We start from the raw sequence: 21,670 nt of genomic DNA, 5'->3' as shown, positions 1-21,670 counted from the left end.
CAAAAACTTTTAAAATGCTACAAAAAAAGGGGGAAACCTAGACGACGTGGGCGGAGAAGTTGGGGATCTCTCGAGTGACTACAAGTCATAAAGTACACAACACAACAGGGCAAACACGGAAAGGACAATACGCAGACATTCAAGTCCTCCTCGAACAGTCGACTGCACAAAATGTCCCCCAAAAATGTTCGTGTCTTGTTGCTCGTTTCTCGGTTCTCGTTTCCTGGTTGAATTGCAGTCACATTTCTGGCATATGTCACCACACCATATGCAATTACAGGACTCCAGGCAAACATTCACATTGAAAACATTTTAACCAAAATAGAATGTACTCTATACTCCTTCCCAGAACTCAACAAAGACGACAAAGCCCCGTCCATTAATAATTCTGAATGGCCGCCAACAAATTGACCATCCAAAAAGAGATCCCTCTTCTGACCCATGTGAGTTTTTCCAGAAGTGCCGGAAAACAGCAACAGTTCCGTAAAAATGGCTTATAAATTATTATGGCACAAAAGAAGTAAAAGTATTTGTTCGCTCACTTTCGCAGCGTAGCCGAGTTTATAAATTGGCAATAAAAACCAGAAGCGGCAGAGAAAAGTCGGTGGTTTAAGGGCGACAAAAAAACTTTGCGACAAATTGTCGAAAAAAAGCTGCACTAAAAATATGGGACAGGCTCGCCGGTTGCCCACTTTTATTCGGGGGATTATGGAAAATGTTTTTAAACCGTAAATTTATGGTGTATATTCTTGATTCAGTTACAAAAATGTAATAAATAAAGTAATTTATACGAAATACGAATACCAAATATTAATCTTATTTACGTTCTTTGAACCTTCAAAATATTTTAGGGAATTTACTAACTTAATATAATTAATTACAATTTTAAAAGTCCAGAAGTCTCTTACTTTCGTACCGTCGAATCTACCCTTGAATCTGGTATTAAATGGTCATTCAACATTGTTGTAAATGCTTTAGTCAACAATTGGTTGGCCACTTTATTTGTATAAAATGGATTCTATCTAAATATTTATGGTTTTAGTTTAGAGTTGTCTTTATTAGACCGCTTTTATTTTCCTATTCCCATTCCGTTATCCGTTATCCATTGTTTGGCTTTCATTTTGGAAAATTGATTTGTCTATTTAGATAAATTCATACTGTGAGCATTTCATGCGGATACGTTGTCTATATGGATGGGTAAAATAACATTTCCATTTAGTTGATTAATTGTCAATCAAGGATATTTGCTTTTCGCTGCCTTTTAACCACGCCGCAAGGAAATGCCTGCTGGCTGATTTTAGAATATTTCCTTGGCCCTACCGTTTCTCTATCTTCTTTGTCTACCTCTTATCTCTCGTTCATCTGGTTTTCCTTCGTCATGTGTCAGCTGCCTTCGCATTGCAAATAAATATTTTATGGCATTTTGGATGCGCTCCCCCCGTCCCCTCGCTCCAGGTTACAAATACAATATGGCCGCCGCCATTTTGGCATTCACTATTTCGCCATTTTTACCATTCCGCCATATTTCATTTCCGCTCCTTCCATGTGATTGTTGTTTTTGCTCCCGCTTCCTTTGTTTGTTTGTTTGCTGCTGCCATGGCGCATTTTGTGAAAAGTCAATTATTTATGCATGTCACGTTATTTTTCGACAAAAAGGCACAAAAAAACTGAAAGAAAGGAAGAAAACCCCACCAAACCCAACCAAATAATCATGAGTTGGGTATGCAATGAAACAAATAGCAAAAAAAAGAGGCGAAATTTGCGCTAAAATGGCCAAAAATTCAAATGTCACCGCCAGCAGCAACCGCATGTTCTCCTTCCCAATTTTACCCCCATTAGCTCGGCTTTTTCGGCTTTTTCTTCTCGCATTTCCACCGTCAACATTTTCACATTCGTTAGGTGGCAAGCTGATTATTAGATTTCACATCTATGTGTGCCTTGTGTGTTTTTGTGTAATTTTGGTTATATATTTTCGCTTTGCTGTGTGTGCTAGAAGGGAGGGAGCGAAACTAGAGAAAGGCACAATGGTAGCGGCTGCCGAATCATGACAACACATGCGATTGAAGGCAATTGAATTGTAATTCAATGGAATAAAAAAATTTCTTCATTTGCTGCCAAAGTAATTTTTTCATTTTATTATGTCAGCACAATGTAGGTACATATAAGCACGTAAACAAAGAATAATTAAGAAAGGTCTCGCAGAAAAGTTGAGAATTTTAAATAAAAGTGACTTAACAAAATTCTGTGTTATTTTTTTGTAGTAAAAAAATCAACTCCTAACACACAGTAAATGGGATTAAATACTAGAAAGATTTTATTTGGTCGAAAGTCACTGCAGAAATCTGCTGTTGCATTTATTATTACCGTTCGTTGTAAGTTTTGCCGCCTGATTTCTTAATGACACATGTGGCAGACCAGCATAAAGTATTGACAGCACCTCAAGAGTCAGACGGCGCGGCTCATTGACGATTCTCAAACCAGCCAGCCATCCATCAATCTTTCCATCAATCACGCTCGGTCGTCATATTAAATCTTGACAGCCACCAGACTGGACATCGTGAAAAATATAATATTTGTTTTCAGTTGCTTTAAACACCAATTAAATAGATTAAAACCAAGCTCGTGTGTTGCCAGCAGCAGTCAAAAGGAAATGTAGTCAATTCAATTAAATTTAAATTAAATTTAATAGAAAACACTGGGCAAAAACAGGCAACAAAAAGGTGAAGTGAAAACAATGGCCAGAATCCATCGCGAACTGGGCTCAGTGGGGCGTTAAATTGAATTGTTGTCACCACAATTTACACAGCCACGCCCTCGTTTCCTCCATTATTCTGACTCACTTTTTGCAAGTTATTGTTGTTGTGGTTTTTTGTGCATTATCGGGCTTCTTTTCTTCTGTCATATTATTACATTATTTGCCATTTGCTTTAGACCAGCCGGCACACAAGTTTTTCCTTCGCTTTTTCCCTTAATATCCCGGCATCCGCCGTTTTTCCGAGTCGCTCTCTCTTTGTCCCCGGCCATGGGGCGTATGCGTATTGTAATCAAGTCATAAATTTGCCCGACTGCGAATTGGTCTAAAGCGTTACCAGGCATTTTCCCGGCCCACAAGCAGCTGTAAACTGCTTTTCAGGCCGCACGTGCCAACCAACCAGCCAGAGAGAGCCATTCAGACACATAAAGATTTATATCTTGGGTGGGCCACACTTTTTGCCTCGTTTTTGGTTTTCAATAAGAAAGGATTAAGTTGAGTAGGAAAACTACAAACGACAGTCGAGCTTTCCACCTCCTTCGCAACCCATGAAAGCCAATAAAAAGCAAAGATTGCATATCTATAAACCCACTTTTATAGAGGCCGCCTTCCCTGTTCAGCCCCATTTTTTGGGCGATAAGTGTTATTTTCAACTGCCAGCTGTGATTCTAAACCTCTTTCAACCTCCCCTGAAAAAAAAAAACAAGAAGAAAGTTTCATGTTCAGGAGATGTGCCTCCACAACTTTTCTTAGCCTGCTTTTTATCCACTTTTTGCTGGTAGCTCGCATTTCACCAGTGTGCGTGTGTGTCACTTATAAATTTTCTTATCTCAACATTAAATTTGTCTGCTTCAATTTGGAAATCTTTAACTTTCGCCCAAAGAAAGTTGAATGTAATAAACTTCAAAAAAAAAAAAAACAAGAGGGGAAAATGGAATGACAGAAAGAGTCAAGCCCAGCGGCGAAAAAACAAGAAAAAAATGTAAAAAATGTTCCTTCTGTTTGCTGGGAGTTTCCCTTTTGCGTGGGCGGGGAAACAAATTATGAACAGCTTGCGCCATATGAGAGGCACGCCCTCTTAACTCCCTGAAACCTAAACGTTTGCGGCACTTGACTTTGGCACCCTCCTCCCTTTTCGCATCCACTTTTTGTAGGTTCGGAATTTTGAGCTTTGGCTTCATTTAATTTTCATAAGGCCAAATGGAAATTTCATTCTTCATTCTTCAAGTGGCTTTCGACCTGCAGTGTAACCAACCAAGTAACCAAAAGTGCCTAAAGAATCAAAGGGAATTTTAGTTGACAGCTTGAGAGGAGCATTAAAAATCATGTGGCCATTAGGCTTACGAAATGGGGTTTCTATAATTAAAAATTTAAGTACTTCAAGTAAGAATGAAATAATATTGGGTAAGACAAACTATAATAATTTTCAACATTTGTATTTTTAAAAAAATTTTTTTCTTGATTTTGGTAGTACATGTTCAAAATTAAGTAACACTCATTAAAAAGTTTTGGTTTTCGTACTTTTTTTTCAGCACGAACAAATATTCTTGTAATATTATGTTTAACGATTTGTGAGTTTGCTTTCCATCTGGTTGCGGAACAGACTTCTAGCTTTCCTTTCAATATACCTAATAATATGTAAAACTAATTTGAAGTTGCGGGAAGTCAGTCCTTTGCTGTTTTCCCACTCCTGCTTATCCGCCCGAGTTTTGTGGAAATTCCTTTTAGAATTTCAATTAAACTTTGCGTCACTTTGTCGCAGAGCTTCCATCGCTGCCAGCAGCTGTCAAGGGCGCCGCCTAATGGAGCTGCCCAGGGGGTGGGGGTGGTGGAAAGTTGGGGATAGTCGTGGGAAAATCGGGGAGGCGGAGTTTGCCGCGTTAGCTGTCAACATTTGTTCAACACAAAATTTCAGTTTAGCATTTTACGCTTGACGCTTTGACTAATGGTCGGGATGAAGTGCAACAGAGAAAGAGAGAGGATACAACAAAATGAAACAGGGAAGAATAGTAAAAGAGAGAGGGAGAGAGAAATATAGAAGGTCGCCTTAAATGAATAATGCATTTTTATCCTCAATTTAGCCAACTTTGGTTATGCTCGGTTTTTGTTCTTCTTTCTGTTGTGCGCTGGCAAAAGTTTTATTTTTTCAGCCACTAACTAAGTCAGAAACTTAAGCTAACCTCCTTCGGTACTTACACCGCCACTCCACCTTTTTTCTATAATTTAATTGAGACCTGTATTGCGTTTTGGTTTTCCCTGACCGAATAACCATTACTCGATTTCAATGCAAATTGTCTAGGGTTTTCCTTTGTTTCACTTTTGTCGTTTCTCTAACTTCGTTTTTAGCTCATCTTAACTTGGCCTACCCGCTTCTATCTTTCTTGTGGGCCAAGTTAAGTGCCAAACTACTTCATTCGTATGCATAAACTGCAATCAAATGGGACGACAAAAACAGCTTTGCCCTTCTTCTTTAACTCGGAAAATCCTTAGCAGGGTAGATAAATATTTTCCATTTTTAATAATCGTAGCTTATAGAACGTTATAGACTTTCTGTGTGTTTGTGAGGAGATAAAGATGCCGGCAAAGGAGACACTCACACACACACACACACAAGCAGGGCTTAAAGCATTCTGGGAATACATTTTTGCAATTTTTATTTGTTGTTGTCAGCAGTTTTTATGAGTTTTCTTCAGGCATGAACTTCCACAATTCCCAATAAGTACCAAGTCACAGCCCACCCATCCCTCGACTTTTTATACCCGTTACTCGTAGAGTAAAAGGGTATATTGTATTCGTGCAAAAGTATGTAACAGCTAGAAGGAAGCGTTTCCGACCCTATAAAGTATATATATTCTTGATCAGGGTCACTAGCCGAGTCGATATAGCCATGTCCGTCTGTCCGTCTGTCCGTCTGTCTGTCCGTCTGTCTGTCCGTCTGTCTGTCCGTCCGTATGAACGCTGAGATCTCGGAAACTATAAAAGCTAGAAGATTGGCATTTTGCATGCAGATTCTAGGAGTTCCTACGCAGCGCAAGTTTGTTTCAAAAAGGTGCCAAGCCCCCTTTAACGCCCAGAATCGCTTAGATACGATTTTAAAAATTTAAATATTTCGGAAAAGTAAAAACGCAGTTTTATTGTGTTTATCAATACCTATCGAAATGTAGAAGAAATTTTTCAAATCGGACCATTCGTTAAAAAGTTATGCGTGATCAAAGTTTCTATCTCCATCTCCCTCGCACTCCCTTTACCTGAGTAACGGGTATCTGATAGTCGGGGCACCCGACTATAGCGTTCTCTCTTGTTTTCTTTCATCCTGTGCTCACTTTTCTGCATGTTCACCCAAGTTGATCAAGTTTTATGGCAAAATATTTCCTGTGCAGCGGCATCGCCGATTTTAAACATATAGACACTCTAGATTTATTTGGATATTAAAATAGATAAGTATTCTGATAGAAATTTCTGGTTTACTGGTAAAATGTGGTAATGCTTATGATTTTGTTTAAATTTAATAAGTATTTATGTCTTCATTTGTTCGCTTAAGATATGCAAAGCAATTATTATGTTAAATACAGGATTCCTAATATTGTTTAATTAAATAAATCATAATAGAACACAAATATTACCATCATGAGCAGTGATAATGATTTCGTGGGTTATTTGATTGACGTTTACCAAGAAATCTTAACCATTAGGAAACGTCAGTTAAGCCGTATTTCCGATAGGCAATTTCCTTTCGCTTACTTGCCTATTTCCATTTGGAAATCGAATTTCAGAGAGTGCATTGAAGCTTCGTGAAGTCAGGGTGAGCCGTTTTTAATGTCCGTGTTTGAGTTGCTCAGGCATTTCCCTGGCAAACCATACCAATCCATACTCCACCACCAGCACATCCTTCTCTGCATCTCTCTGCGTCCTTGCAGCGAGTTTTATGCAAATATGCGCAAATGTGTTCATTGCTTGAAAGTTTTCCCAGCCCCTTTGGGGAACCCCCTTATTTTCCAGCCAGCTGTCTTTGTATGTCGGTGGGTCCTGCTTGTGGCATTCTCGTGTCATAATCTCTGACAACTATCGGCATTCATGTGGCAGCCAGCTGAACTAACTTCTCTCCTTTTATCCTACGCCCCTGACAATCCTTTTTGCTAACCAAACGCACTTGGCATCAGCATCTGCATGCCATTTGATTTGCTGACTTGGCTTACGTTTTCCTCTCACACACTGCTGGAAAAGGAATAACCAAAGGCAAAAGTAAAATTTTAAAATGCTGATTATTATCATCTCAGAATATGTTCTTTTTAGGATTTCCTTTAAATGTATTTTCCGCTTATAAAAGAATATAAATGTTGCTGTGTTTGTTTAAATATATACACAAATTAAATCCTTTTAATAGTTATTTGTAAAAAAGGTATTCTTGTTTTATATAAATCTCTTGTCTTTGAATTTGTTTTCAGTGAAAGACCTGCTGAAGGAGGTGTTTTTATGGGGGTAGTTGTGCAGGAAAAGCAGCTGCCAGCTGTGGTTGCATTTTTCCGCTTTGTATTTCCAGCTTCGCAACAACTTTGTTGTTCTCTCAAATGTGACCACTGGCCATTTCTCATCTTTCACAGCTCCTTTTTCGTCTGTTGCCCCATTTGATGATGGTTTTTGCTCCGCCCGATGGCTCTTGCGGTTTTGTTATTAAGTGAAATTGAAACCTCTGGTATCGACTTTGGCTGCCGTCTCAATTTTACTGGCATGTGCAATTTTTAATAGCTCCCACCAGCTGGAAGGTTGGGTCAGATCGGTCTTTGGTTCGGTTTAGCTCCAGTTTGTCCTGTCACTTGGCTGGCTGATCCTTTATTGCCCTGTGGTTTTTGCCTTTAGCTTGTTTTGTCTCGTCTGTCCGCTTTACTGCGGTTTATGCCTTGAGCAAAATACTTTTGGCTCAAATTTCCTGACTGACGATAGCTCTGTTGCTGGGCTGTGATGTTGCTTTCCTTTTCGCCACTCTGGCAAATAATTGAACTTGTCATATAAATCCCAACATTTGCAATTGTTTTTGTGCGGTTTTCCCCCCTACATACTGGAAATTGCATCAATTTATTGCTAAAATGTGCAGAAATGTAGAGAATCGAGTGTGGATAATTTATTCAATAGCTTACTGATGGCTTTAGTGAAAATGCTTGTAACAGATTTTGCAATTTCGCACACAATACAAATTCAATTAAATCCTGGCCAAGTCACATCATTCTGTTTTCTATATTTCCAATGTGTGCTTGTATGCGCTTAACTTGCCCAAATATGTTTATGAATCAATATTGAGCATACGCCCCGTTGAGCTGTGGTTTTTGTGCCCACAACACGACCGTCAAACGAACATGCCAAAGTTGATTTCAATTGCAATGCAATCATTATGAGCCACGATTTTCCCCAGTTCCCACTCCTACCATTTCCATTTTCAGCTAAAGGCAGAATTTTACTTTTTTTCCGCTTGGGTTTTCCCTTCTGTTTGTTTACCACTCACATGAGCAGCTCATAGCCAGTTGGTCAGTCGGTTAGCTTGTGTTGATATCGCTGTCGGCGTATCACTACTGAGGGACTGAGGCAGATGGGAAATATTGTTGTTTCTGCCGTTCTGCCCATTTCTCCTATGGCTTAATTAAAAAACCAATTTTAGCCGTTGAAATTGAAAGGAAATGATTGTCAGGAGCAGCGATTGTGTCTCTAAAAAACTTTAAGGGAAATAAAAGAATAGAAATAAATGGGTTACTGTTTCGCCAAGGGCTACAGATATTATCAGCAACATAAACAAGTTAAAGAAAGGAAAATACAAATATTGTGAGTAATACTTATTCGAGTATATCGGTTCATATTAGTTTTAAAGAGAAGAGTAAGGCGTTTATTATTGTTATTAAATTAATTAACACAGTCACAAATTAGATGGCCAATAAAAATGTATTTCCTTAGTTAATTGATTTTTTGTTGCATATTTGTTTATAGAATAAGATGATTGATAACCAACGTCTGAATCTTGTTTGTCTTTAATATGGTTATGTTATGGTTGATATAGTGTATGATTTTTTAGACTTCATTGAATATAAGTAATTTCAGAAATTTCTATATACCACTTAAGTTAAAAATGTCCTTTGTAATTTGTTGGTACATAAGAGTACTTTTCAATCTTCTTAACTCTTTCCCTAGATGACCCTTGTTAAAAGGGTACATTTTCCGCTCAGCCTTTCGTGTACTACTTGTGCAACATTTGATGAAAGCGGCTTTCATGTCCTTTTTACTTTCTTATTTTTTGTGTTCGTTTCGTTTGCTGCTTTCTTTTTGCCAAGTGCGCAGTTCCAGTTTTTCCTTTAACCTTTCCTCATTCCTAAAATTTGTTTTTTTCTTGCCCTATTCTTGTTTTGGTTTTGCCACAAAAGTAGGCAACCCAGAGGAAATGTCAAAACAAAATGCCGCTTAATATGGCGTGTCGTGAGCCCTCAGCCCACCTGTACAATACAGAAGGGTGGTTTGATGGGGGTTTCATTGATGTTGTTCGGGGGACTCATCGATTTTCTTAAGCGGGAAAAGTTTTCGCTTTGAATATTTTTTGAGCCTGCCAAACTCACTCATGCAATGTGCACAACAACAAACCGCTGACTACGACGATTGCACAATAACAGGGCACCACCACACCCTTCCAGAGTTTTACCCTTCGAAAAATCCATTCGATTGCCATGAATTCTCCGGCATTTTTACGACCCGGAACCCGGGGGCAAGTACTCTCTGGGAATGCAAGCGACAGAATCTCCGTGGGGAGCTGGTGACCCAGTAGAGGGGTGCCGCCACATCCCTCAAACTTTGAACCCCTCGCTTTTACCCCCATTTGCCGTGTAACGCAATTTAAGCACTCTCAAAATTGGTAACATTTCAACGCGATATTTGGCTTAGCCCGTCTGCAAGTGGTGGCATGTGGCTCATTTGTTGTTGCCCTGGCTTTGGGTGGTTTGGTTTTAGGGGTTTTGAATGGGCGGTGCAGCACAGTGTTGGTGAACGCGCCCGCGATGCGATAATTTACATGCAGACAATGTTCTCTCCTTTCATTTGGTGCCATTTTATGCGATTCGCATTCTAATTTATAGAGTTTATTATGTTTTATTTTAATTCTATTTTCCCGCTGGTAGCGATTTAATTGCAGTCATAAATTTTACCACTCCCTTGCGGGTTTCTTTTTATTCGGTTGTTGTTTATTTTGGTAATTTCGGGTTACCCAGGGCATTTATGACCTAGTTGCGCACTAGCCGTACAAATAAAAAAAAACTTGATTTTAATAACAGCATTTCAGTTATGTTTTGGCAAGTTTTACATAATTTTAGTGTTGGTCCTGCTGCACTGAGCAATAAATCAAAATTAATTGTACCTATATTGTGTTAAAGTTTTGGGGGATTATTCGGCAGCCCCAGAAAGTAGGCAACACATTTTCAGCTTACTCACGTATTGCCAGCTGGAAAGTTAAAATTGAAAAAAATGTCATTCGATGGTGAAAAAGGGGGGTAACACGTATTAACTCGGCACATGTGTAAATCCAATTCAAAACATGCCACGTGCAACCCTCCCTGTACCCCACCACCAAGCTAAGCCAAAAACTTTTGCCAGCCAATGCAGAAAATAAATTCTTCTCTCTTTTTCCTTTGTCCATGTTTGTTGGCAACTCTTGCTGAAAATACATTTAACAAGTGAGTCACGATGTTGCAGAGGGGTGAATAGAAACTTGGCTGCTGGAGGGAAGATGTTGCAGTCAGAAAAAGTTCGGCTTAAATTTTGAAATTCGGTAATATAATGTTGAGAAAATTAAATTTATTTTTCGCTTATATTTTTTCAAAGGGAAAACAGAAAAAGTAAATTTAGTTTTCTTTATTTTTTTTACATTTTTTTTGTAACGATTATCTTATGTATTCTCAGTGTACTCACATTTGTCACGCTTTCAGTAACAAAACCAACTGCCGAGATGCAGCAGAAGAAAGAGAGTTTCCATTGTGTTTGATTTTGAAAGAAGAAAAAAGGACGAGAGTAAATGATGCGGCGAGGAAAATGCAACATTTTCATTTATGCAAAATTGTGAAAAAGCAGAAAAGCCATTTCAATGGCAGTTTAAATAAATATATAAGCATCAAGGAAATTGTACAAAGATGAAAATTTGGAATGTTTTTCTTTGTCCAGCTCTTCAGCAGTGACCGTTCAGCCATCAAAAATAAGAAAGGAGTGGAAAATGAAGAAGGGGTTGTTCAGAACGAGACAAATGAAGTAGAAGTGGAATGAAAGAAGCTGCTTGGCCATATAAATTAGCCGGAGTGGCCCACTTGAGCATGCCACTGGCAATGTGTGAGTCGAGTCTGGAACTCGAGAGGGGGGGGTTCATGGGGAACGAGAGGGGGATTGTGGGGTGCCAAGTGCCATTTAGCATATTTTGCTGTATTTTTCCCCCTGTTCTTGGGGGCGGAATGCTTAAGTGAACCTGAGTCTGCGTCTTTGGAGGGGGTAAATAAGAAAACCCGAAAAAATGAGTCACACTAATGGGATGAGAAGGGGACGTGGCGTATGAAAAAGTGGAAATAAAAGTGTGAAAGACAGAGAGAACTGTGCTAACCAAATAAATGCAGTTGAGTGAAGTTTTTAATTTGCATTAACAGCAGGGAGGGTGTGCAAAAAACGAAGAAGGTCCCACGTTATCTCTCTCTGCATTCAGAGCAAAACATTTTAATTTTACGCCAGGACACACAAAGGAAATGCCAAGGAAAAAACACATATGCACTGGGAAAAATTGGATATTTCAATCAATTGGAAAATATTAAAATGTAACATTTTTAAAAGGAATTCTATTCACATTAAATGAAGGAAAAATCCTTTATAAATCCACATCTACAGGCTTTTTTTTATACAATTAGAAATAAAAATAATATTTATAGATAAATTTGATTATAATTTTTGTTCCTGTGCACTCACACACCTCTCGACGCCTATAAAGTGGCTGTTTCATCTGCGTAAAAGTCGTGCGAACGCGACAAATTGCCCCAAGGACAGGGGCAAAGTTCTTGCTCTATCTTCTCGAGAGGGTCCCAAAAACACCCAATCCACCCTCCAACAAAATCCCCCCCCCCACTCCACCCATTTAGCTGCACCGGCAAAAGACAAAGAAAATACCCCAAAGGAAAGCCACTGAAGAAGGGAGCTGGAGCGGGAAAAATAAATGTAAACATCTGCATTTATGACTTTTGCGGCTGGTTAATCTGATGTTGGGTATGTCAAAACAGGAAGGAGGAAGGAACTCCAGGGAGTGCTTGGATGGGTTGCCTTGGGTGCACATTAACCACCCCCCATTTCCCTGGGACGCAGCCACATGGCCCCCGGAACTCCACTGTTCTGTAGACAACCAACATGAAACAGAACTCCTAGCTGCGGAGCCTGGTGGAGATTGTAATTAACATAAAATTAATATCAACATGAGGCTCTGGTAAACGGAACAGGACTTACAGGATCATGGCTGACAATGTTTGCTAGATTTTGTATGAATAAGGTAGCAGATTGTGGGTAAACATCAAGTATATAATGTTGCAAGGATGAATTGGCAACTACAATTTACTAAATTAGATGTAGGTATTAAAGAACAGAAAGTTCCTTTGATATTTTTAAATTTGCAAATTAAATTTCAAAATGAAAACAACAGAAGCCTTAGCAATTTTAGATAATTTAATGTGTGAAAATGAAATCCAGTTTTCTACTGCATTTTACCCTCCTTTAAATATACTGAGATTTTGCATTACTATTATTTACTGCGGATGTTTAACTGTTTTCTGATTGGGCTACCATTTCGCTGTCGCTTGGGCCATTGACATTACGTTGTTCACAACAGCCATTATCAATTAAATCGGGTCAATTACTGGGCAGCGAGAAGAACGCGGAATAAGGGCACATTCCCGCCCGTTTGTTAACTTTGTTGTTGCAACGCGTTTAATTACAAACAACGTCGACGCGAACAAATTGCAAACATTTTATTATTTTTGCATGGCAAAGAGCAGCGGAAAATGGAAGGAAGGCCAAGGAACTGCGTTTCCCATTTCCCATTTCCCTTTTGGCCAACTCGCGGTTGTGTTGAACAAAACGCAACATTTGCTGAAAGGCGGCATAAATGTTAACGGCTCTACACATGTTAGATTCAACTGCAACACGCAAAGCTGCAAATAGTTTACCTGCCTCACACTCGGTGAGCAGAAGAAAGTACACTGAAAAAAACTAAACTATTTGAAGATTTTGATCGAAAAATAGCTTCTTCAAAATTGAATAAAAAACTTAGTTGCAAAATTGTTAAATTTGAAAAACATATTGCTTAAAGTTTTTGAACATGGTCAAAACACTTTCTCGCTACTTTAAATTTTTAAATATTACCATTACTGATTATGGTAATTAGCTTATATTTTATTATTTAATAATCATATTGACAAAAGTATAAAATTAACAAGGTTATGTTTGATTCGAACAATGCCACCAGAAAAAAGTAGAAAAAAACGTTCTTAAAAAAATGTTTATTTCTTTAGAGTGCCTTATATGCCAACCAGTATTAAAGATTTTTCTACTTTTAAACTTTTTTTTTTGGTAAGTGTCTTTTTGGCCTATAATTATGCCGCTTTCGATGTGGCAGAATACGAGGCGCGATGCATAAAACAAGGGCCCAGACAAAGGAGGCTTCTCCCTGGAGGTTCCGCCTCTGTCTCGCCCATTCCCCGGCTGCATCTCTCCCGACGCATTTGTCTGTCTGGCAACGAGCGTTGCCTTAATTATGCGACAGCCAACAGCGCCAGCAACACCTAGCAGCAACATGCGACACCCAGCAGCAACAGCAACAGCAATATAACGCAACGCCCAAAAACGGCAGGAACTTCAACTCTCATGTGCCAAATTGGTTTATAGACACCGAATGGGCAGTAATTTCTCCGCCATTTCCCCTAGCGGATTGATTTGTAGTTTCACCCCTCTCTGATATTCGTTTTGGGAGCTGTAATCTTATTTAAATTGTTGCCAATTTGAACGCGTCAATTTGGCCATGGGCCAGCAGAAGAAAAAGCTGAAAACCCGTACGTGACTAATTAAAACACGGCTCGGATTTGCGCTCGACGATTAATTATTTATGGTTTAAGTGAGCTTTAAAAATGTCATGTATTTTTTAAGGGATTTGCAGAATTATAATTGTCTGCCTAATTACATAATAGAATGGTTAATTAAAAAAAACAATAAAACTGCGACTTGTTTAGTATTTATTTGATGATTTGACAATTTGACGAAATGCTTTACAACTATATATTTTGGATATATTCAAATTAAATTAATATATGTTTAAAAATATTTTGGTTTAATCTGTGACTGAAGGGTTAATTATCATTTCAATCTCTAAGCTAAGCTATTTATATTTCCCAAATATTTATGTGATTTATTTCCACCACAACTGATTTTCGCATTTATTTTTCCTCTGTGATTGCAGACACAGCAAATCAGTGTCAATCAAAGTGTGGGAAAACGACACGAATTTCCACAAATATGCGCCAGCAAATAGAATTGTTGGACGCTATAATGAGCCATATCAGCGAACAAATATTATCCACGCCGCCAGCCACTGGAATGGGAAATGCCCAAAACAATGAGCAGCAGCAACATCATCATCATCAGCAGCAGCAGCAGCAGCAGCACTTGAGTAAATAGAAAATCAGTGTTCAGAATCAATACAAAATCAATACAAATAGTGCGGGGCGATAGACAGAAATTGATTGTCAACATTATTCGCTGTCGCGCTGAGCGATAAAAACCCGAGTAGCGGCAACAAAAGCTAGTGGAGGAGCATTGAAAGGCAAACAAAGTCGAATCCCCCAGCGAGAATGGGAGGCAAGCACCAAGGATCTGCAGCCGGCGGAGTCTCCTCTGGAGGCGGCGGCAGCCACAACTCAAGTCTGTGCAACTCGGTGATGACGACTGCCACCACAGCCAGCAGTAGTCTCACCCAACAGCAGCAGCAGCTGCAGGCCAAGTACATCAAGTCGAAGCGCCACCAGAGCCGCTACACCAGCCTCCAGCACTCCGGCCACGACTCCGGCAGCTATCTGCACCTCAACTCGCTCTGGTCCATCTGGTACGGGGTGCTGCTCACCCTGTTCCAGGGATACCTGGCCATGCATGGGGCCTACAGGTTCCTGGGTGAGTTTACGCAACAATTTTGTTATTGCTTTATTTAAAACCTTACAGATAGCTTTCATATTGTTTTTGTCAAATATCTGCAAATGAAAAAAAATGCATCCTTTTCCTTTGTGGTATTCTTAACAGCAAAATAAATAATTCTTTTTATTTTGTTTAGTATTCTCAACAGCATAAATTTAGCTTACCTCCCATTCGAATAACTTTTATATTTTAATCAAAATTTCTTTGAAATGCAATATACATTGTCAAACGAGACATTTATTTTATTATTCATTTGCTAGTAGTGTTAACAATTAAATACGTTCATATGAACGTATGTTCATGTTGGAGATTAAGAGATTGCAGTTTATTGCACATTTTGCGGGTAGAAAGTTTCAAGCAATTGTCATTTTAAATTGTCTGTTTTATTTATTTTTATCTTTGCAGGCTGCTCACTGATACCCTGGAAAATCGAGCCCGTGGCCGAACTAAATCTGCAGATTGTACTCTCTGGAGTGGTCTTTATCCTGTTGCCAGTCTTTTTCACTTCGGCCGTGTTTAAGGTGAGTGGCTGTTGTAGTGGCCGCTTTGTTCCAATGGGTTTTTAACCGGGATCATGCTCCTGCAATAATTAACTGTATACGGGAGTGTCCTCTATCTACGCGAGTGTACTCGGTTGCACTCAATAATTAAATTTTTTTGCTGTCTCGGCCGCTGCAGTGGCTCCATTTCGCCTGTATTCTGCTCTTTGTGCTTGTGTGAATTATTTTTAGTGGCATTATTCTCGTTATTAAATTTATTTGCAAACAAAAACAGCAGCAGCAGCATCAGCAGGACCAGGAGCAGCATACGTTGCGGGTCCTTTTCAGAGGATCCGCAAAATGGCTGACAGTACAGACGCACACATGGACACTCGTCGTGTGGTTATGCCTTCCCCAGGACACACATTGGTGGGTCCTGTGTGTGAGTGTGCTCCTTTCACCCCTTTCCCAGTGTCTCTGTTTTTATCAGCATAATAAATGCAATTATGGTTTTCCCTTGTCCATTTCCCTCTTGGTGGTTCCCATACCTCGTACATAGTTGGTTTGTATTTTATTTATCATCTATTTATAGAGTGTACGGCAAGCGATGATGGTAAAAGCTCGATAGAAAAATACAATCACCGACAAACGGCATTTTCTTTACCACCTTTTACTCTTTCACTCCTTGTTTCTGGTAAAAGCCACTTAAAATGAAAGACAGATATGAAGAGAGGTACGGAAACGGGAGTTAGGGGTCTCTGCACTGAAAAAATTGCAGTCCCACAAAGCATACAACATTTGACCTGAAATTAAGACATAAAATTTGGACTTCTAATTATTTTCTTTGCAATAAATAGTTTAACCAATTCATTTTGACTTCAACAAATTTACAATCTGTAGTACTATCAACTAAGCAATTACAAATTTAGCTATTGCTTTATGGAAGAAGAAATGAAATATGGTATTTTCTTAACTGTTTTTGCCTCTGTGACTGTCATTCCAAGTCTACGTCCCCATATCTGTTTTTCCCAGGACCCGCTCTATCTGAAAGTTTTCACAAATAATTGGCTTGTTTTTAAAACAAGCGAAATGGAAGGAAGCTGCTGGAAACTAGTGTGGGAGATTCGAAGTGGAGTGAATGGCCCGCCACAGGCTGTCCATTGGCTGTGACAGCAGACTGACCATGTTTCCTATCACAGGAAGTCGGCCTGCTCCAAGCGGCGTCACTTGTCCTCCTTTGACGACCATCCCCTTCGGTCCTCAAATACGTAATTCCATTAACTACGTAGCGTAATGTCCCAGGAAGAGTTGATTATACTCCTCTTGGTGAAAGGGTATTGGCTTGGTAACGGAGATATTGTTAGCCCACATGTTTGGGTATATAAGTATAGCGCTTCGGTTAAATAAGTTTTGTTAGAATGTTTAGATTTTAGTCAAGTCGATAACAAATCAGAAAATATTGTCGGCCTTTCTGATACTTTTCTAAGGATTTCGCAAAATGAATGGCTATTTCTGCTGTCAATACCTATTTTCAAATGGAAGTCATTGGTTTAAAATGCGAAAGAACATTAATTATATGGTGGTTGTCTAAACCTAGTTTATTAAAGCTTATTGATTTATTAATTGTTGCTATGCAAAATCAATTTGAAATCATAGTTTTTTTATATTTTTGTTGCTGATTCCTTACACTGAAAAATAATCGAAGCTTTTCAACTTTTTATTGATTTCCGTATAAATATTCATGGACCGATCACAAAAATCTCTGCGTGAATTTTTTTACACTACAAAAGAGTATACAAATTGTATGCAAATATTTATTTTACTGCGGCCAGACAGCCACAAAAACGGCAGCGGCATCAACAACACAACATCATCAAGAGCAGTCGAAAAATGCTGGCAAAAGCTGCCTATCAGTCAGCGGCCAGACAGAGGCTGATGAAAAGCGAGGAAAGCGTGGGGAAATGCGGGGGAAAACTACTGAAAACCGAAAACCGCCAACGAGCAGTGTGACAAAGGGAAGGGGTGGTAAAAAAACAAAGTCAGGCCGGGGAAAGGGCTTCATCACACGTCACCGAACGTTTAATAAAAGGCAACAGCAACGACAACGAACAGAAATTGGTTGCAAACTACAATCCCAACATTGACCATTGAGGCGTGGCTATCAGGACCCTGGCAGAGACTAGAAACCAGAGTCCCGAAATCAGGACGAGCAACAGGAGCAGCACCAGAAGTTCATAGTTTTGCTTAGTTTTTTGCCAGCAGACAGACCACCAGACCACCAGACCACCAGACCAGTCACAATTACGTTCATTCCTCGGGGTACGAGTATGTGTCGACCGATAAGGCTTGGGGCAATTGGAAAAAGTGGGAAGAGCGCTCATCAAAGCCGGGTAAATCTGGGTAAAACGGGCAAAAGAGCATGTCCACCACGGAGTTGGCAAACTGTCACAACCATAACAACGATATGCGAAAACTTTGCGACTTTCATATTTGCACAGCATTTGAAATTAATCGAATGAAACGACGGGGTTTCAGGACAAACCACACACCCAATGCGGCGTGGGTCCCTAACGAAATGGTTGACCAACATTGGCTGAGGTGCTCCAAGCAAATAACTTTTAAATGCCGGAAGCGAGCTCGTCCAGTATAGTTGGTGTATAAGTGCAGAGAACATGTTTGTTAGAATGATTTCCTTTCTTTTATTTAAGCTGACTCTTGTATAAAGCTGATTATACGTTTATCCACATTTCTTTTTTAATAATAAGTTGGTAGAATTAAAAACTTGTGTTATTTTGAAGATGTTTTTTGAAACTATTTTAACTTTCAAAATGTGTTTTCCTTTGTAGTTGAAATCTCATCCTAGAGGCTTTTATCGTCTAAGACGTTAATGAGGAGGTGCATGCAGTGACATGATTTAGAGATGATTCGCCGGCGGTGGGGGAACTGCGAAATGTTGGCACATTTAAATGTATTATCTGTCTGGCACTCAACTTATCTCCCGCTCCCCGTATGCACTTTGAATGCACTTCACTTTTTGCAAATTGCAATCATTGTATCCCGAAACGAGGCGAAACCAAAACCAAACCAAACGAAACAAAACCGAAACCGGAGCGCTGCAAAACAAAGTGAACGAGTCGAGTTCCATTTTCTGCTCCTGGTGTTTTTGCTTCAGATCCTGATTCAGATTCAGCTCCTTCATCATGCTGATGTCTGCTTGTTTTTAATTTAAAAGCCCGACAGCTCGCATTTATTTATATATGTATGGTGCACGTGATTTTAATGCTCTTTTTTTTCCAGCTCGCGCAAATAAATGTGGAGGGAGCGTGAGAATATATATGGGAAATAATAGATGCATGTATATTGCATGGGTGCGCGTATATAAATATTTCATTTCGCCATTTGTCACGTGCAACGTTTTCTTTATTTTGTTGCTGTTGTTTATGCGCCAACGCGTCGTATGCGCAATGCTTTGGTTTCTCTCACTCTGTCGCTCAAATCGCGATGTGTTCGCATTTTGAGCGCATAAAAAATGCATTAAAACACAAAAGCACTTTTTGTGCGGATTTTTGTTTCTGCTCTACACATGTTCAATTGAAGTTTTCTCGCTCTTTTAGTCGTTTTTATGTGTGAATATTTTTTTGTTAATTGCCTCTGGCCCAAGGGACGAGTACACTAAATTGTCCGTCGCGCAGTTGGACTGGTGTGCGGTCAACCAAGGACATCACTTTGACAGTCCTTGTTTTCATTCGCAGGCAATTATGGAATGCTTTTCCTGCTTGATATATTCACAGTTGAGTAATTTATTCATCGAAAATAGTAGATGCCATTGATTGTGAGAAACGCGAGCAAAGGCAAATCAACATCAAATATAATAAATCCTTTGCAGCCTAAGATTGTCTAATATTTTTTAAAATAAATTTAATCCTCACATACATATTTATTGTAGTCAACGTCACGACGATATTGATATTCCAAGAATAATTGATGCTTAACCTAAGCTAAGTGAAATATAATTCACGACAGTATTGATATTTAAAGACTAATTGATACTTATCCTAAGCTAATTGAAATATTGGTGAACTTATTGACTCAGCCTAATAAATACTCATTTTATACTTCGTTACTAATTTACACCTTTTTGTTAAATTCATCTATCTTTAAATAATTTAATTTTTTTTTAATTTATTTATCTTTGATTTTTTGTACACTTTGTAAATTGAAAGCGGTAAATCATGAATATAGTTAACTGTGTGTAATGGACCTAAAAAAACTTTAAACTTTTGTTGATATAAAACTGTTGCATTTTTTTTTAGGAAAAGCAACAATTTATATTTTTTTATTACTTTTGTTCTGCTATTATTTGTTTTATTGTTTTCAAAAGCTACAATGTGCTGTTTTCTAGCAGTTGTGCTTTAATTTGTTATTCTACCGTATATTAGAGAAAATTAAATTGCATATGCATGCACATTTGCCAGGAAGTTGAGTGAGTCTTGGGAAATTTTCAATTTCCGCTCGTGAGGCAAAAGCGAAAGCGAGGTCGAATCAATAAGCATTCATTGCCAAGTCCTTGGCTCTGCCTAATTTAATCCTCCCCTCGGCAGATCATTTGCATATGCGAACTATTTCCCCTGTTACAGCCCACTGAATCTGCTGAGGACCAAAAGTACTCGAATATATATTTCATTTAAATAATCTTGAATTTTGTGGACTACTCGACAGGTTGGCAACTTAGCAAACGACGGCATCAAATTGGCCACCGGTGCCAGGGAGCGCCGGTGCACGCTTTCTCCGCACGATGGCCTGGAGGAGGAGTCGCGCGGTGGCACCCTTCGAGCCCTTTGGACCCACGGCGGACCTACGGCGGCCTTCGTCCACATCCTGATTGCCCTTTGCCTGCTCCTGCCGCGCCTGCTGCTCGAGGCTCGAATCATTGAGAACGGATTGCTGCCAAAAGGTGAGCTTAATTAACCAAGAGCACATACACATTGTGAAATCAGAAACGGAAGCAGCCCATAAGTATGCAGCAGAAGCGATGCAATACGAAACTGCCGGAAACTGACGCCATGTTGCTTTATTTCCAGATGTGCACTTTCGGTGATTGACTTTCAGTTATGCAACAAATAATTTCTTTGCATTAAATTGATATAGTAATTTTGATCTGCATATCTTGCCTTAAGAATTCTTTGCTTAATCTCAAAACAATTTGTTACAGATGCAACTAGTACTAGGAAAAATATTTTCAAAAAGGGTACTGAAAGTTTCGATTCCCTTGGAGTCATTTTCATCGCTGTTTTTATTGCATTTCCATTATTCATTTCCCGCGGAAGGGGAAGTGCCGGGGGCAGTCAAGAAGAGAATAACCCGTGCACAATGTTGCAGAGCACGAAATGCATTTATCCCCACTTTCATTGTTGTCAAGCATACGCCACGTCGTACATTGTCATATTGATGGTGCGATGACACTGGCGCTGTCGCTGATGACAACTATTAAAACGAACATGAGTGCAGACAGTTTTCCGGCTGGGGAGAGTGGGGGTGGGCTTTAAATCAATCATAATTTCCATTGTCGATGCAATCAATTCACAATTGCGCTGGCCATTCGGTGTTTTAATTTAATTTATTGTGCTTAAAACGAACTGAAATTGTCTGCAATTTCCATCCTCCTTTGGGAGAAAACGGAGGTGGGGTAAGTGAGCAGGCCAATTTAAAATCGTTGCCATATGTTAAGGGCTATGGCAAACTGTTTAACCAAGAAGTTTAGGATGCTCCGAAGGACGCTTAACAAAGTGAACTTGGGGGAATTTCCGGGGGAAGCTCAAAAAAATTCCGAGGAGTAGCTGCTGGAGCAGCAGCTTCAAAGGCAATCGCTGGGGAAATCTGCTGGCCAAACATCTACGGTATATACATATGTGTGCACTTGCACGACCGCTCGGCAAACAAAAATACAAACGAACGAGCGAGCACACAGGCTAACAACCGCAGGAGCAAACACCACTCACTCCACACACACATATACTTATATAAGGAGAAACTGGTTGACAGGGACGAGGTGCGCCCATTATGGCCAGCAATAAGCCATGTTAATAACAAGGCAGGCAGCAGCAACAGCAACAGCGAAAGCCAGCCAAGCGACCCAAAACTGAGCAAATGTTGGCCAACTGTGAGCAGGACACCAGTCGAATGAGTCCTGGGCCACATCGGCAGGCCTCTGTTT

General features: G+C 39.5%; 1 protein-coding gene across 3 annotated transcripts in view; it reads left to right on the top strand.

Annotated features, from left to right (window-relative positions):
* Window positions 1-21,670, top strand: part of LOC108044776 (protein tincar) — a 62,863-nt gene that overhangs the window by 27,629 nt on the left and 13,564 nt on the right. For all 3 annotated transcript variants that reach the window (XM_044458826.1, XM_044458825.1, XM_044458827.1), the window contains exons 4-6: window positions 14,250-14,956; window positions 15,383-15,498; window positions 20,176-20,410. In XM_044458826.1, coding sequence (XP_044314761.1) covers window positions 14,641-14,956; window positions 15,383-15,498; window positions 20,176-20,410 — 667 coding nt within the window. In that variant the 5' untranslated portion in view covers window positions 14,250-14,640. The remainder of the gene's footprint in view (window positions 1-14,249; window positions 14,957-15,382; window positions 15,499-20,175; window positions 20,411-21,670) is intronic.

Source organism: Drosophila rhopaloa, unplaced genomic scaffold (genome assembly GCF_018152115.1).
Source record: "Drosophila rhopaloa isolate 14029-0021.01 unplaced genomic scaffold, ASM1815211v1 contig_178, whole genome shotgun sequence".
NCBI lineage: Eukaryota > Metazoa > Arthropoda > Insecta > Diptera > Drosophilidae > Drosophila > Drosophila rhopaloa.
The sequence above is the reverse complement of the archived record's forward strand: the minus strand, read 5'-3'. Positions and strand labels throughout refer to the sequence as shown.